At 37.3% G+C, this 18,486-nt stretch overlaps 1 protein-coding gene across 3 annotated transcripts in view; it reads right to left on the minus strand.

Annotated features, from left to right (window-relative positions):
• Positions 1 to 3,816: 3,816 nt before the first annotated feature.
• Positions 3,817 to 18,486, minus strand: part of frmpd2 (FERM and PDZ domain containing 2) — a 38,733-nt gene continuing 24,063 nt past the window's right edge. For 2 of the 3 annotated variants that reach the window (XM_084135999.1, XM_084135998.1), the window contains exons 15-30: positions 18,232 to 18,391; positions 17,173 to 17,347; positions 16,111 to 16,196; positions 15,955 to 16,032; positions 15,129 to 15,236; positions 14,906 to 15,022; positions 13,819 to 13,997; positions 12,872 to 12,970; positions 10,155 to 10,248; positions 9,922 to 10,007; positions 8,064 to 8,250; positions 6,775 to 6,986; positions 6,528 to 6,594; positions 5,646 to 5,780; positions 5,098 to 5,192; positions 3,817 to 4,316 (exon numbers count right to left, since the gene is read on the minus strand). In XM_084135999.1, the coding sequence (XP_083992125.1) occupies positions 5,731 to 5,780; positions 6,528 to 6,594; positions 6,775 to 6,986; positions 8,064 to 8,250; positions 9,922 to 10,007; positions 10,155 to 10,248; positions 12,872 to 12,970; positions 13,819 to 13,997; positions 14,906 to 15,022; positions 15,129 to 15,236; positions 15,955 to 16,032; positions 16,111 to 16,196; positions 17,173 to 17,347; positions 18,232 to 18,391 (1,698 nt within the window). In that variant the 3' untranslated portion in view covers positions 3,817 to 4,316; positions 5,098 to 5,192; positions 5,646 to 5,730. The remainder of the gene's footprint in view (positions 4,317 to 5,097; positions 5,193 to 5,645; positions 5,781 to 6,527; positions 6,595 to 6,774; positions 6,987 to 8,063; positions 8,251 to 9,921; positions 10,008 to 10,154; positions 10,249 to 12,871; positions 12,971 to 13,818; positions 13,998 to 14,905; positions 15,023 to 15,128; positions 15,237 to 15,954; positions 16,033 to 16,110; positions 16,197 to 17,172; positions 17,348 to 18,231; positions 18,392 to 18,486) is intronic. The other variant, XM_084136000.1, reaches the window with a different exon arrangement.

Raw genomic sequence — 18,486 nt, forward strand, 5'->3', positions numbered from 1 at the left:
CTTCAATGGTGTTCAACACACATACCTCTGTTAAAATGTACGAAAATTTGGTTTAGGGTTTCATGACCCTTTAAAATAGCATATGAATAACATGTGCAATGCACAATTCCGCCACTGACCAGGAAAAACCTAGTCTTAAGTCAGTGGCGGAATTGTTTTCTAAACCGGCAAAATAGCACCAGGGAACGTTTGCGCCGGAACACGCCTCCTCTTTTCGCTGAACCGCTACCGGGAGCGCAAATGCATTTCCTAGTTTCCCGACGTGCGTCTGTGGAGGGAAAAGTCTGCTGTGCGTGGGTGCAAAATAGGAATGAGACATGCGTCGTGTACAAAGTCAATTGCGCTGGGTGCAAGATAGGGCCCTATGTCTGGTTTATTTTGAAACCTGATCTCTCCAGATGCGTCACTAGTGTGTGTGTGTCGCTCTCTGCCTGCCGTTGGCACGGTGCGCAGATGAGAATATCGTCCAGATATGATGAAACCCTGAGCCGTAATAACCTCAATGGAGTCAGGGACACACACTTGCTGAATACTCGAGGGGCTAAAGCGAGGCCAAACGGTCTCGTAAACTCGAATGCTGTGCCCTGATAGGCGAACCACAGATATTTCCTGTGCGCAGGAAATTTGTTTGATTTCAGGCCTCTAATCGTTTGTGGCGACTTCAATGAAGATCAGCTTTCTCATTGCAACAAACCTATTCTCAATTTGTTTGAAGATAAAGGATACACACAGCTAATCAGCACCGGGACAACAGAAAAAAACACTCTTCTAGATCCTGTCTTCAAAAGCGGCGCACACTCAAACGTCAGAGCAGGAGTTCTACAGACGTATTACAGCTATCATGATCCTGTGTAAAGTGTTTTAGAATAGATACATCAAATATATAAAAATCTGCATAGGTCACACATGCAACACTGCTGTAAGATAAGATCTTTATTTAAAGCTGCAGTCCGTAGCTTTATCTCTTTGTCGCCATCTCTGTTCGAAATCTGCAATTGCAGTCATTTGCGGAGATAACAGCGCGGATGAATCCGATGTTTTGAGGTAAGTTTGCGGCTGTCAATCACCGCGCTGGTGGTGTGGATACTGTCATTCAGAATCACAGAATATACTTTTTGGAAGTATGACCAATATTAGAATTTTCAATGGAAAATGATGTCTGAATAAGTAACATCCACTTTTGTTCTGATCAACTAAGGGGAAAAAGCATTGCAGTAAATCACGCTGATTAACGATCGCTTATCATATCATGTGAAACCATGCATATCCTAGAAGAGCAGTTATCAAACAAATAACAATCATAGTGCTACGAAATAAACGGTGTATGAACGGAATCCCTGTTATGCATAAACATGTTATAATATAACATAATATAAACATCTTATGTCATTACTGATCTGATTCAGATCCAATACTTGACAATGGAGGAGGCGAGTTTGATTTTCTTGGAGTAGAAAATTCTCTCATAGCTAGCACAAAATAATTCATATTTACCATAATAGCAAAACAAGAAAGGCACGACACAGGAAACTCCGTAACTGTGTAAATTAAGCGAACAAGTGCGCTACTGTTACGTAATTAAACTGTTGAAATGTCTTACCTGTCTAGCAAAATAAAGCCGCCTCTGCATCTGTTTTAAACCCCTTTAAAACACGGGGTTCACGCCATCCATAGATATATACACGCCATCTTTCAAAAGCCCTGCCGATGTTTATCCTTGTTTTCGTATGGGCCGTAATAACATAGCACTGTAATAATAGCAATAGAATATGAAATATCAATAACAGAATATAGACAATAAAAAATAAGTTAAATAGTTACTATGAATAGTACAATAATTTAACAGCATTTACTATAATAGATTAATAATCACAAGTGGTATATTATTATAATAACAATAATAAATAATGTAAATTTATATATTTTAAAATATTCTTACATAGGCTATATGAAATAAAATGAAGCAACCCTGTCTCTTTTTGTTAAATTTCAGTCACATACAGCAGGCTACAACGTTAAAGTTAAATAGCCTAAATATATAAAGTTATGAAACTTCACTTTGCCCTCAGCCAAAACGATTTGCCAGGGAACAAATTATAGATTAATGAGACCAAAGATCGCCTGTTAGATATACACAAGACAAATTATTCTCATGTTTAACCACTAGACTAAAGACATCAGATCCATCGGCGAACGTCAGAAGCACTAGCCGAGGTAAGGCTGTTCTCAGCGGGGTTCATGAGCGCTGAGCGCCCGGTGATCGCTGGATCTCACAACTCCGAAACCGTCAGATAACATTTTTAAATAGTTGCTATCTTTATAAATAAACCACAGATTTGAGCTTTAAACAACTACATTGTCGACTGAAAAACTCTTAAAACTACATTTCGTGACACAATAACAGTAGTATTTTTAAATTTCGCGGCCTTTCTCCTCTGAAAATAAAAATAGTAAATGAAATGCAACCAGAAACAAATTTTCAGTTTTGCTTGTGAAAGGTAATTCCCTGAGACCTGTTTTCAATTATGTGGCGATTTGTAAAGCCCCAAGCAGCACACGAAATAGCCATTTTTCTCAATTCTCGTTATGAGAGGTATGGGAAAGTTGCCCTCCACAGTATGGCGGCGCTGTTGACGTACGATCCAGCGGCCAATAGGGCGTCTATGTATTTATTATGTCTATGGTTCACACTACAGGATTTATTAAGCCCGATTTTGCAAATAACGGATGTGAATTATAGAAATGTGAGAGATGGTCACATGGAATATATTAAAGTATATTAAAATAGAAAACCATTATTTTAAATTGTAAAATTATTTCACAGTATTAGTTTTTTCTGTATTATTGATCAAATAAATGCAGCCTTGATGAACATTAGAGACTTTGTTCAAAACATAAAAAATAGTAATGTTTCCTAACTTTTGACTGGTATTGTATGTAATGTATATACCCTATGGTATATACCCATATTTATTATAAAAATTAAAGTAGAAATGATCAATATAGTTTACATTTAAAAACACATATTTTGTAAATTAATAATAATATTTAAATAAAACAAATTGTTATGGCGTCTCCAAATTTCACTCTCATGGTCAAAAGCCCAGTGAGGAGTGTTGTAGTTGTTGTTGTAAGTTCCCACATTCACCAGCTGGGGGCGCTTCACTGTTACATCTTATGGCTAATTCACACTATCACCAGATGATATTACATCACATCTCAGATATTCCACGAATACACAACCCGACAAACGAGAAAACCAACACTAACAGGCTTCTTTGAGTGTGAACAGAAGCTGCGTTTGTCTGAGCGTTTGACAGACACAGCAACTACTTTCCTGCAGGGCATGATGGGTAATTATGAAGCCACATGATCACTTTTGTTTCCTGTGAACTTCTCACATTCAACAGCTGTGGATTATTATGAATTAATTTTAATAAGTAATTAGTCATTGACACGGGTAGAGTAACCTTTACCTTAACTCTTGAAAGAACTGAGTTTTAATGACAGATTGAGTGAAAGGTTTCCCAGTCGTGATGTCAGCGACCGTGTGTGTGTTTTCTGACGGGATGGACACATAATTCAGGACAAGAGCGGCTCTGTAAAAATAAGCTGAGATCCCGCAGGTCCTTTAATGGATTCTGCAGATGTTTCTCCTCGAGAAGCTGAGGAACTGAGAAGCTCAGAGATATTACTGATCGCTGTCTAGTAATAACAGTGTGTTGAGTGTGTGCTGATCAGCCAGCATAAAGACGAGATGAAACCCTTGGAGAAACATATCAATTCATCTATCTATTTGAAAAAAGAAAGCTTACATTTATAAGCATTTCAATCTTTATTGCAAACTTAAGGATAAGGCTGAAGATTTAATAAGTACAGTACATAATTCAGTTAGCGAAACAGGCATATCTGAAATTTGTAAAAGTTGTAATATCTTGTGACTGCAAGGCACCAAAAATAATAACTTTTTTTTTGCAGTTGAGGTAAATGTGTAGCTGCCTTCAGCACTGTTTGATGCTCAGAGTTTTACACACTTCTCTAGCAACGCTGGGTAAGTGTCAATGCTACAGAAAGACATTTTAAAAGAGTTTCTATTGAAAGATTATTTCAAGCTCAAAGTGGCGTGAAGTGTGCTCAGTATAATGGTTTAAGAGTTAATACAGAATTCATTACGTAGTAATGTAAAAGAGAACAAAAAAAGACAAACGACTCATTCTTAGAGACAAAAATTAGTCAAACAATTTAGAGTTTGGGTCACATGATTTGTTTCTGAAGCTGTAACGCCACCTTGTGGAAATCCTCTGGAACTGCAGGAACTGTTGGCAAATAAAAAAGACTGAGTTAACTAAAGTTAATTTATAAGGCAGTATATTCAGTCATTTCAACTTTTTTGCATTCTTTTACCTTAAGACAATCATATATTAAAGTGGTCCTTTTATGCTTATTTACATGTTCATCTTTCTTTAGTGTGCAATGTTGCTGTTTGAGCCTCAAAAATCTCTGCAAAGTTTCAACATTCTTCTCTATATCAGTGTCAGTGTTTCTGAACTCCTGAAACGCCTCCATTGTAGTCTTGAGTTTCTTCCGGGAACGAACACGTCACAATATTCCTCATTTAAATAATTCATACGCAGAATAAAGGGGCGGGGCCTGGTTGAGTTAGTTAGTAGCGTGTTGAACTGGCGGTTATGGTAAGGGGCAGGACATTTCCCAAACACACTCGACCAATCACAACACACTAATCCAGCCGACCAATCAGAGCACAGTGTGCTTTTCAGAAGGAGGGGCTTCATAGAGACAGGAACTAAACAGTGGTGCGTTGTTTCTCGTATAACGATCTAACTCGCTGATTAACTGTAATAGTGCGATGCAAAAGACTTTGTAAAAGGGCATAATATGTCCTCTTTAACACGGCAATTCAGGACACTAGACCCAGAGATTTTTTCACGTTTTCTGCACTGATTCTGCTTAGAAATCTGTTATTCTATAGAATGGATTTTTTTAAGCATCATTCAAATAGTTTGTACTCAAACTGGCAGTATGACAGCATGAGGATGGACACGAATCATTAATAAAAAAGGGCTTATTGACACTTGCCTTTTCATCCAGTCAAGTAAAGGAGCAGGAGCAGGATCGGCATCATTGTAGGATTTCAAACACTCAGTCTGCTTCCTTTTTGTATTTGACAGGACCTTGAGACACAAACAAATGTTCTTTTAGTCAAATAAAAGACACTCTTCTAGTTGCTCTCTAAAAGTGCTGTGGTAATTCTGATAGTAAAGTCTGGCTGGCTCTCTAAAACATGTTTGGTCAAGGAGTGACTAGATTAAGAGATCCTTCACATGTTGACCTTGCTTTTACAAGTTCAGGATTATCCCTAGAATGCGTGTCTGTGTGTGTATGTTTGTGTGTGTGAGAATGTCTGCATTGAGATTTTAACGTAAAAAAATTCAACAAAAAAAGAGGTCGAGGAAATTAAAGTGCAAGAACTAGTTACCCGATTTTCCCTTTCAAAGAATTTCAGTAAAGTCACAGAAATCAATTTGGCTGTATAGAAAAACTCTACTTTTACATCTACTTGTGCGTATCATTAACTTCCTTAAAGGAAAATCAGTCCAGCTCCACTCTGTTTAGAACTTTCTAACCCCTCTGAAGGATCCATCCTCTCCCATAATGCACCAGGATTCCTCTTTGACCTTCCCAGGAGAAGACCTTCATATCTTTCATGGATCAGCTGCAGGTCAGTTGGCCTATTTTCTCGGATATAGGTGGAAGTGTTCCTTAACAACATAAAACATGATTCCAAGTTACTGTAAACACAACTCAGTGACGTTGTTCTCTTTGAATATTTTATTAAAAATACATAAATATGGCATTGCATTAGGCTACACTACCGCTCAAAAGTTTGGAATCATCAGGATTTTTTATATTTTTAAAAAGAAGTCTCTTCTGCTCTCCAATGCTGCATGTATTTGATCAAAAACACAGTAAAAACAGTAATATTGTGAAATAACTGTTCTCTATTTGAATAGATCTTAAAGTGTAATTTATTCCCGTAACGCAAAGCTGAATTTTCAGCATCATTACTCCAGTCTTCAGTGATCAAATTGAATGTGTCCTTGTTCTTTTAGGAAAATACATCTTACCTCAAACTGTTTCAACATTGATAATAATCATAAATGTTTCCTGATCATCAAATCATCATATTAGAATGATTTCTGAAGGGTCATGTGACACTGAAGACTGGAGTAATGATGCTGAAAATTCAGCTTTGATCACAGGAATAAATTACACTTTAACATTTATTACAATAGAACAAGTTCTTTAAAGTTCTTTTATAATAAGATACTTCTTTTAAAAAAACATTACAATTTATTTCATAAAATTTCATTTAAAATTTGATTCTAAACTTTTGACCTGTAGAGTGAGAGAGTGTGTGTCTGTGTGTCTATATAATTATCACTAAACATATGAAATAAAACAGATCAGATGAAGTGTATAGTGGGTGTTGTGCGTTCTCTCCAAACCTTGAGCAGGACGGCAGAGAACCAGCTGCACCTCTGAAGGAGAAATCCTCAAACACTGCAACACTTGCTGTAGGGTCAGAGTTCACAGGCCAAATATCAGTTTAATAGTAAATATGGTCTTGGCTGACATCACTTTGATTGCCCAGGAAGGAATAATTGGACTATAATCAACAAATCCTGGCCCTTCACATGGTTTACGTTAATATTCCCATCATGTCTGTAATGGTTAAAGACAAGCTCTGGTCACCTGATAGGACAAGCCCTTCAGCGGCTGCCCGTTAATCGACAGAATGACGTCTCCCTCCTGAATCTGGCCACTTTCCTCTGCAGGCTGACCTGGGAACAGCGTTCTGATCCGCACGATGGAGCCACAGTCGAGGGACGTGTCCAGCTCTGAGATGAAGAAGCTGAAGCCCAGACCGTTCAGGGTCTTCTTAAGTTTCACCTCCTGAATGTTCTCTGGGGACGGAATTAGACACATTTAAGCCAGCCTTGTGGCGGTGACGTCACTTTACCTGTGTTTGTGTAATCCTGAAGCGCGGTGAACAGGGCATCTGTGTGTTTAAGGGAATACAATCTTTAAGACATTTCAAGGTTTCTCAATGATTCCAAGATTTTAACTCTTTCCCCGCCATTGACGGAATTTTCCGGCTTTCCGTGTTTTCACTGTTATACGATAGGGGGCGCTATTACACATCTTCTGAAAGAAAACAGAATCTCAGGATCAAAACACAGTTGAAGAAAAGCAGAAACAAGCGATATCATATGTAATCATATGCATATGTAAAATAACCCGATCATCAACATTTAACAGCATATAAATCAAAACTGCCTGTTACTGAATGAACTGTCGACCCAGGGCGAGTGACAGGACTGTGAAGCTTTGAGTGTGTTGATGGACTCGATCTACTCCATCTGTGTTCTGATCATCATGTAGGTCTTTGACATAAACGTGATTTTCTCAGCTTTTTGCTCAATGTTGCTTTTTTAAATGAAACTTAGCCACATTCAAGTGTTTTTTAACGCTGGCGGGGAAAGAGTAAAAACTGTTATGAACTGTTTTTCCTATTGTGATGTATATCTGAGTGAAACGGCTTTTTGAAACAACAACAAATGTAGGGCGGGGCTTGATTGGATGGTTGTGGTTTTCTATTGGTGGATCTCATGTGAGTGACAGGTTGCCCCGCCCACGTCATCAGAGAATAGAAGAGATGCTGCAAGAGGGAGTGTTTTCTGATTCCATATTATTAAGGTACATTCATTTTAATGTGCATGTATAAATCATTTACGATAAATCCTGCAATATTTCATACAAATATAAGAATTGTCAATTGAATTGAATGGGCTCAGAGATTAAGGTTAACAAATCCTTCTGGTGATAATCAATATTCTAAGATGGTTTAAAAGGGTGATTTCTTTTTAAACACATGATGTGGTAAGTAGTCGTCTTTGCACTGCAAAAGCAGCACAGAATCTGAATCACTGTATATACTATACACCATTAAAGTGGTGCATTTACATGCATCTTTTGATTACCGTCCGACACAAAGCTGTAGTCTCTGGGCTTGACGCCGAAGGGTCTGGTCATGGTGATGGCAGGACAGCTGTTCCTCATCCCTGTGGGATTCGGTGATCTGACGGCGAGTGTGTCCCGTAACACAGGGTTTATAGGGCCTCGCCTCATCACAGAGCCTCCGTCCCGCTCCAGCACCAGACTCACCACCTGCACACACACACACACACACACACAAAACTATTATCACTAATATCAGTTCAGCTGAAGGTCAGGCTACAAAAACCATCATAAAACCAGTCCATATGATTTGTGTACCATATCCCAAGCTTTCTGAAGCCATGCAATAGAAATGTGAAAATCTTCAGTTTTTGGTCTTTTTTTTTACCATTCATAAACTGTATGGAAATAAGCTGCATAAATATTCTTCAATGTTTTACATACAAAAAAATAGCACATAGTATATAGGTTTGAAAAAAAAAAAAAGTTTATAGTGTTTCATGTTTTGTATCATATTTGATACATCATGCTTTTATGGATCATACAGTATGATAAAGTGAGAAATTCTGCTCGAGGAGAAAAAAGGGTGCCAAAAAGAACAAAAATATGAAATTTGGTGCATTTATTAATATATATGACCAAAAAGATTAAATCCTGATAGCTTGTCAATGAGATCTTTATAACCGCATATCAGATTACTTCAATAAAATGCATATAAATATCAGTCATCAGACTCATCACTATATGTATATATATATGTCTGCAAATAATGTTTTAAGATGATATTTAAATACTTGATTTAAATGATTTATGCTCTGTAGTTTAAAAACATATAATGCAATGCAATGATGATTGAGAGTTGAACAAATAAACCTTCCTCAAAAGCCTGATGATCATATTTGGGACATTTTAACAAGATAAAAAAAATAAAAATAAAATGGATGTATAATCCAAAGTTGCTTCAGTCCAGTAAGTGTTCATCTTGCAATATACAAGACAATATTAAAGTTATTCTTACATCTTACTTCAATAAAGATTTCACAGCAAAAAGACCAAGTGAATCACGAACTGAAGGTGGACGTTTTAACAATGATTCTAAAATGCATTTTACTTGCTAATAAAAGTTTGAAATATCAACCAGATGACAGAAGGCATGTAGTCGATTGTGTGAAAGTTATGATCATGTCGAAAATTTACTGATGGGTTTACTGAATTCCTAGAAGGAAGCAGTGATTACAACTGAGAGAGATCATGTCGAAGGGTTTACTGAATTCCTAGAAGGAAACAGTGATTACAGCTGAGAGAGAGAGAGAGAGAGAGAGAGAGAGAGAGAGAGAGAGGCTGAGAGAGAGAGAGAGAGAGGCTAAGAGAGAGAGAGAGAGAGAGGCTAAGAGAGAGAGAGAGAGAGAGAGAGAGAGAGAGAGGCTAAGAGAGAGAGAGAGAGAGAGAGAGAGAGAGAGAGAGGCTAAGAGAGAGAGAGAGAGAGAGAGAGGCTAAGAGAGAGAGAGAGAGAGAGAGAGAGAGAGAGAGGCTAAGAGAGAGAGAGAGAGAGAGAGAGGCTAAGAGAGAGAGAGAGAGAGAGAGAGAGAGAGAGAGAGGCTAAGAGAGAGAGAGAGAGAGAGAGAGAGAGAGAGAGGCTAAGAGAGAGAGAGAGAGAGAGAGAGAGAGAGAGAGAGAGGCTAAGAGAGAGAGAGAGAGAGAGAGAGAGGCTAAGAGAGAGAGAGAGAGAGAGAGAGGCTAAGAGAGAGAGAGAGAGAGAGAGAGGCTGAGAGAGAGAGAGAGAGGCTAAGAGAGAGAGAGAGAGGCTAAGAGAGAGAGAGAGAGAGAGAGAGGCTGAGAGAGAGAGAGAGAGGCTAAGAGAGAGAGAGAGAGAGAGCTTACCTCGCCTGCTCTTGCCAAACATTCAGCCGCCTGCTGGTCTGTGAATCCCTGCAGTCTGGTGCCGTCCACTTCCAACAGCCTGTCTCCTGACACACACACACAATCATCATTCAAGTGACTCAACCAAACCAACGCATTCTTGCATCCATTTACTAAACTAAATCTCAGTGCAGATCCATGCCACTTTCCTCAGTCTCTGTAATGGCAGTAAGAACAGTAACATGCACATGTACCTGTCTGGATTCGGCCATCTTGTTCGGCCACTCCGCCAGGTACCAGACTCTTGATGTAAATCCCTCCGTAACGGAGACCTGTGTTCACTCCTCCCTGTGGATTCAGACATCAAGACACACAGTCACACATTTGAACTTGTTTTGATAAGAACCCCTTGTGAAAATAAGTGTGCTTGATTGTATTAAATGTGTACTTTTTAACTGTGCTTGTAGATAATATAGCTTACTATTAATACAGCAAAAGGCCACTTGAGGGTACACTTTCATGCCAAGATTTCTTTACACACTTTTCAAAGTCACTTTGGAGAAATGTAAAATCTAGTGAAATAATTGTTTTAATACTTTTTTTTTGGTCATGCTATAAAATACACTTATTTTGATGTGCTGACTAAACGCACATGATTACAATTTTAACTGTAGCGTCTTCATCGTTACAAATGTGTAGTTACAAATAAATTTAAATAAATTACATACAATTTTCAATAGAATTGGCATTAAAGTATATTTTAGTTTATCATGAATGATTGTCACTGTCAGTACACTTTAGCCATATTTCAAATACTTTAAGAGTAATTATAAAATTACATGTAAAGATTTACTCAAGTCCAACTGGCTCTTAACTTCAACTCATTGCATTTAATATAAATGTAAACTATAATACATTTGGTAACACTTTATTTAACAGTTCCATATGTTACATGTAGTTACCATAGTAATAACAGTAAATTATGTATAATTACATGCAAGTAACCCTCAACCAAACCCTAACCCTATAGTTAGTACATGTTGTTAATTAATATTACTGAGTACTTAGGTATATAATTACACTATACAATGACACCTTAAAATAAAGTGTAAACATACATTTTAATCGTTTTGTAATTAAGATGCAATTAAGTGTCCGAAAACATTTCATTCATGTCATACTTAATCGTTTCTTTTTACAATTATGCTAAAGTGTGCTTTTCACAAGTGACTTCCCAAGGTCATCATGTACAGTAGCAGCAGGCGAGCACAGAATAATGGATTCAGGGTTGGATTTCGTGTCTGACGGGACGGCCTTCCAAGCTCACGGACATTTAGTACAAAAGCCTTTCAAGCTACTTAACCCCACTTAGACAGATTAGCCGTAGCCTGTATAGCCCTGTGCTTCCCCCTTCCGCACGTTTATATCCAGAGTCATGTGACCACTCTTTCTCTTTGCCCTTTGGCAGCTGATTCTGTTTGTGCTTCTGTGATACTACTGACCCTGTGGAGTAGCAGACGTACAACAGCTAACTCAGCTTCACCTGTGTAAATAATATCGGTGGTGCTAAGGTTGGCTTCTCTGACAAAAAAAGAAGTTTGCTATTAGCTTACTTGTTTTAAACTATAAATATAAGAGTATACATTCTGTCTACTCATCAGAGATATAACTAAAATTATACTTACTTGGCTTATATAGACAAGTATACAGAAAAGTCTAAGTACATTTGGCCTTAATTGGTGCTTAATTGAATAAGATATACTTAAGAAAAGTACAATTACGTATTCTAAGTATACTTGGCATGTAGTTGGTATGTTTGAGTGAATTTATAGTTATACTGTTAGTTTACTAGTTACTAACTCATCTTTAGTTTATAAAAGTACATTTTGTAGTTGAGCTGCAATCCTAAAGAAACACTTGTGTATACTAGATGTATACTAGTTGAGCACTCAATTTAAAGTATACTTTTTTTTAAACTACAAAGTGGGCCAATTTAGTTGAAGTATTGAAATAGTACAAATACAAGTATACTACAAGTACATTGCATATAAGTACACTATATAGTACACTAATGTACAGTACACACGGAAAATATACTTAAAATGAATTTAGGGTATGTTTACATGACAACAAATGTACTAAAAATGGAAAATATTTTCCTTTGTGTTTTTCGCGTACAGACAATTGTCAAAATGATTCCCATTCACACGGATCCTCAAAAATGACTAAAATCGCTGTATTCCGCTGCCAGGCCAGAAGTACTGTGACCGCCAACAACATTTTCACACAGAATAACATCATTGAGGAGGCTGACACCTTGAATACCAGTCTCAAACGCTTCGAGATAACTTTAGTGGATTCCGATGTGGCGCCGGCGGCCATGACGGCTGATGTCTATAGGCTATTTTTTCCCATATCCACATAAACACATATATATCCACATAAACTATGCTTCAGATCTGCAGTGACAGAGTTCTGTGTGCTGTTATTATTACATAATTATATTTTGCAGGAGCACATAAGTCATTTCTTTCTTCCGCTTCCCACGCACAGATAACACACAATAACTTCCCTCCCGTATACACACTCAGCAATTCAAAACTTGTCTTATGAATCACTCTTTTGCGTCGGGTCCTGAGACCTTTTTAGTTGGAACTAATGAACATGAACCAATGAAAAGACAAAACTGACAACAAGATAAGACAATAAACCAATGACACACGAGACAAAAGAACCAATCAGTGCACTAAATGACCAAAAGACAAGATCCCATGAGGGGCAAGGGAAAAATCACATAACCCACCAGGAACAAGACTATTCAAAAAATCTAAATAAAAGACAAGAAAGCATAAACATAACCAAAACCTAAGACAGCCGTGTCATCTGAATTCCTTTTTTTTTATTTAAAAATGAATACGTGCACACTTTGTTTAGTCTCAAAACCTATAAACCTATAAAACAGTGTGCTTACCGTGATACTGATGCCCAGACTCCCTCCAGATCTCTGAAGCATCACAATAAACTCTTCAGGTCTCAAGCTGATCAGAGACGCTGACCTGGAATAATCATCCTGTTAAAACAAACAGAGAGAATGGACACAACTATTAGACATGATTCTATCTCTCTCATATGTACTCAAACACACACACACACACACACACACACACACACACACACACACACACACACATTCCTTATTTATTCCTGTGATCAAAGCTGAATTTTCAGCATCATTACTCCAGTATTCAGTGTCACATGATCCTTCAGAAATCATTCTAATATGATGATTTGATGCTCAAGACACATTTATGATTATTATCAGTGTTGAAAACAGTTGTGCTGCTTCATATCTTTGTAGAAATCACAGTGCAGTAACTAATGTTAACAGATGCAAATTTTGATCATAAAAATGTATATGTTGAGATGAACATTAACTAAGATTAATAAATGATGTATTGTTCATTGTTAGATCAGGTTAACTATGTTAACTAATGTTAATAAATGAAACCTTATTGTTAAGTATTACCCTTAAATCCACCTTACAAATATGAATTATTACATTTTAAAAACATTGATGATCTAAACAGTGAAATAGTCATGAACCATACCATATTTTCTAAACAAGTAAAGAAAAAAATATAGATTTATTTGTTGAATGTATACATTTTATAACTCTAATTTTCAAAATTAAGCTAAAAGTGTCATTTAAAAATGTTTAACTGTGTATTTAGAACTTATATAACACTAAATATGTTTTATGCATTTACATAAAATATATATTTTTTTTAATAAAAAATTTTAGACCAAAATGACCTATAGATAAAGAACCAATCATGCATCTACACAGCACAAACATATAGAAACATTCATAGAAAACAAGGCAGATTTCCCCAGCCTCTGAAGGAACATGTTCAGTACCTGTGCGTTTATAATGCGAACCTCAGGGATGTGAAGCCTGCTGGAGCCTTTCGGGGTCATCATGACACTGACCAGCTCATCCAGGTACTCGTCCCCTGCTCGACTGTCAGCCAGTAAAGTGCTCTGCGACGTGTAGTTCCTCTCCGCCAGATGACCAGCGCCTTCACGCTTAGACAGAGCTGATGATTTCACAACGCCAGTTTTATACATGTATGGTTGCATCTTAAAAATTCTAATTTATTGATTAAAATAAACAAAATAAAAGTTCTGTTGACAATATGTTGATCTTTACATAAATCTAATATTGTGTTATTTAAACTTAAATGTCTGCCTGTTTGTTTTTAACTTTAGAAATCGAGTAGAAATTGTCTTGATAACTTGGCAAGTGAATTTCTAGTTCCCAGCATGCGTTGCATAGGACTGGATAAGGAAAATAATTGATAAAAAATGTTATTTAAAGTTGTTTTTATTTATTTATTGTTATTATTCGTATGTTTTACATTTAAAAGAGTTTTGTAATGTTGAAGATTTTGTGGTTACCATCATGCTGCTTATGGATAGTTTGTGTTTGATATAAACTACATTGAGCAAATGAACAATGACTGCGCTGATGTCTTGTTTATTACATTTACATAATAAATAAGTTACATTTAGTACATCCTATGTTAGTTATTAATTTTAACTGATATAGATAAGATGCATTGGTTTAGTTCTAGGGTCACCACTCAATTGTGTTGAAATTAGTTGGAACTACTTAATAATATTGTAGCATAAACACAATTGTTTGAGTTGATTACTCAAATTGTAAGTTCTTTTAACACAATGCACATATTCAAAAATTAAGTTGCAAAGATTATTGGAGTATGTTTTACAAGAAAACACTCTTTCAGTCTAACAAATGTCAAGTTTATATCAATGTATCTCTTGCCGTTTCTTATTATTTATGAAATGAAATGTACTAGCAATTTCTGAGTGAAATTCTTTTCAGTGTAGGAACTTTTTTTTTATTGTAGCAACAATTTTTAGAGTGTACTGATGTTATATCACACGTGCAGCAGAATATAACTAATTTAAAGCATGATCGTACCTTTTGGCTGCGAGACGATAAGCTCCACCTCACTGGAGCTGTTCTGCATGATGTCAGCGGCCTCGCTGAAGGACATGCCCTCCAGACTGAGCTGGTTAAGAGAGATCAGTCGACCACCTGACGGAAACATGGAGCTCGTCTTCACAAATGTTCATACAGCGACTTCTGAGGTCATGTCTTGATGTTATTAACACAAAATAATCTAATGATTGTAAGGATTCACCTGGTTTGATGCGTCCATCTCGGTCAGCTGGGCTTCCGGGTACAATTGATGCAATATAGATACCAAGGTCCAGTTTCCCAGTGTTGTCTTCTCCAACAATAACAATGCCTAGAGGCAAAATGAAGAAAGAGTGAATTAATATTCTGTATGCATGCTGTGAAAAATTACGCAGCTTGTACTTTTATTGTGTTTAATGTTAATTTGTAAAATTGAGGTTTACTTTATCCATTTGTGTTTAATGTTAATATGTAAAATTGAGGTTTACTTTATCCATTTGTGTTGGGACTATCTGACTCATTTTTGTTGCATGGATGTTTAGTTCCCAGCATGCTTTCCATTGGACTGGATCAGGAGAGTAAATGTTGAAATTAAGTGTTATTTAAAGGGGACCTATTATGCTCTTTTTCAAAGGCTTGATTTTGTTTTTGAGGTCTAATAATAGGTTATCAAAAAACACATTATTTTCTCCATATTCTCCATTGCTGCAGCTCCTCTCTTCCCAGTCTGTCAGTAACGCTCTGTTTAGTTCCTGTCTCTATGAAGCCCCGCCTTCTGAAAAGCACACTGTGCTCTGATTGGTCAGCTGGATCAGTGTGTTGTGATTGGTCAAGCGCTTCAAGTGTGTTTGGGAAATATCCCGCCCCTTACCATAACCACCAGTTTAACACACTACTAACTAACTCAACCAGGCCTCGCCCCTTTACTCTGCATATTAATTATTTAAATGAGGAATATTGTGACGTTCGTTCCAGGAAGATTTTTTTTTGTGCTTTTTTTTTATTAGATTCGATGCATATCAGTTAGTAATGATCCATAATCCACTTACCAAGGCCAATTTTGGGGTCCTTTTTGAGGGAAACACAGATTATTTCCCTCTCTGGAGGTCGGGAACTTGTTGGAGTATCTGTGAGAAAAGGTCACACTGCATTGCGCTGTTTCCCAATGAAACAGGTTCATGTTATGGGTTGATTGTCAATCCTACCTCTTAAAGGAGAGTACATTGAAGGGACTTCAGAGCAACGCTTCGGAGAACTACAAGAGCTTCTCTGTAGAGCTGGACTTTGGGATCTAGAAGTGAAACAAACAGACAAGACACCATGAGAACATTGGATAAAGAATGGATTTACAGAGGGGATTTGGGATATCTATTTTTATCACTCCATAAATCAGAAAATACTTTAAACAGCCAAAAAAAAAAAAACATTCCCACCATGTTATTAGCAATAAAGTGCTATATAAACCAGGGGAATGATATATATGAACAAACTCCTCAGTACAAAACTTCAGAATACAGATATGAACAAAACAGTAAAGTTTGGTGTATATAAAGCCGCTGATGTGGAGATTTCTGAAAAGCTCACGGCTGATATATGTAAATCTACAGTTAGGACTTAAATGTGTATTTTGGATGTTTTCTTTACAATAGTAGGAAAGATGACATGCTATTAGAAGCAAAATAGCCCAAAACTGACCAGTGGTTTGAAAAAAACAATGGTTTTGTCTGTAATGTCTTGCCTTAAAGTAGACCTTTTATGCTTTTTTTTTTACATGTTCATCTTCCTTTAGTGTGTAATGTTCCTGTTTGAGCACGAAAAAGTCCCTTCAAAGGCAGTTATTCTCTATATCACTGTTTCTGAACTCCCTGAAACGCCTCCATTGTAGTCTTGAGTTTTCTTCCTGGAACGAACACGTCACAATATTCCTCATTTAAATAATTAATACGCAGAATAAAGGGGCGAGGCCTGGTTGAGTTAGTTAGTAGTGTGTTGAAACTGGCGGTTATGGTAAGGGGCGGGTCATTCCCAAACACACTCGAAGCGCTTGACGAATCACAACACACTGATCCAGCCGACCAATCAGAGCACAGTGTGCTTTTCAGAAGGCGGGGCTTCATAGAGACAGGAACTAAACAGAGCGTTACTGACAGACTGGGAAGAGAGGAGCCGCAACAATGGAGAATATGGGGAAAATACCTATTCTAGTAGAGCCCAAACACCTCTTTAATACAAAGACTGACATGGTTCATGGTTGAGTTTGTTCTCACCCGGTGAAGTCTAAGAAGTCTCTCTGTAGTTTGATCTTTGCTTCGAGGCGGGTAGCGATGTCTTCACAGAGTTTGCTCATGGAGTCGTCGGCAGCGGGATCGAGGCGTCCGTCGTTGAGCGCAACCTCGTGGTTCTGGGCTCGACACATGGCTGAATACTGCACAATACTCTCCTCTACAGACACATTTACACTGCTGCTTATTGTGAACCACTAACAAAGCGAAGCCCAGAGGTGGACACAACTTCCTTACTTGAGTGAAAGTACAGATACTACTGGTCAAATATTACTCCGTTACAAGTAAAAGTTGTAAAGAACAATTTTTACTTAAGTAAAAGTACAGAAGTTCTTGTTTTTAAAAGTACTTAAGTATCAAAAGTAAAAAGTAAATGTCAATGTATTGTTTTATTATTGTTGCATTGTTGTAATACTTACAGTATATCTGAATCTATGCCCTCATACCTACCCTCATATCAATATCACATTTATTTCTAGAACACAGTTCCAGTTTGAATGTGAGATTGAATAAGTCACTCAATTACATCCACAATGGTTTCGGACACCCAAATGGCTGTTCCCTCAAATATTGCCCTATTTAAAGTTTTTTGGCTTTTAGTATGAATATGTTAGCCTTACTGACTGTAAATTATAAGCTAGTGTGCTACAAAACAAAATTCGAATTTAGAAGACCAAACCCAACGTTGAAAATGAAATCGGGTTGACGTCAGAAACCGGCATCAGTCGAGTTCTGACGTCAACCCGACTTTCATTTCCAACCAAAATCACCCCCTGACTGACATTACTTCTTTCTACTCAAGGACCTTGACAGAACTGTAGTGGAGTAAAAACTACGATATTTGCCTTTCAAATGTAGTGAAGATAAAGTAAAAAGTTTCCAGAAAAGAATAATACTCTAGTAAAGTACAGATACTCAAAAAGAGTACTTAAGTACAGTACTCAAGTAAATGTACTTTGTTACTGTCCACCTCTGGCAAAGCCCAACTAAGAGTCTCTTAAAACTTTGGATTGAACAGCTTTATCGGAGTGGATGTGGACTAACCTGAAGCGAGGCTGTGTGTGAGCTGGCGAGAGCTCATCTCCTTGTGAAACTTGTGCTGTGCGGAGCAGAGTTCGCAGAGGTATTTGGCCACTTTTGATTTTTCAGTCAGAAAGGTGTGCTTCTTTTTACTGGTGCTGCTCTCAATGACAAACTTACGTCGCTGTGTTGATGAGAACAGAGGAGGAAGAATTAACCACATCATCAGATTAAATCATACAGTCCTCTATTTATTAGATTTTTAATTCACACAACCTA

The sequence above is a fragment of the Abramis brama genome (genome assembly GCF_963993115.1).
Source record: "Abramis brama genome assembly, chromosome: 14".
NCBI classification, from domain to species: Eukaryota; Metazoa; Chordata; class Actinopteri; order Cypriniformes; family Leuciscidae; genus Abramis; species Abramis brama.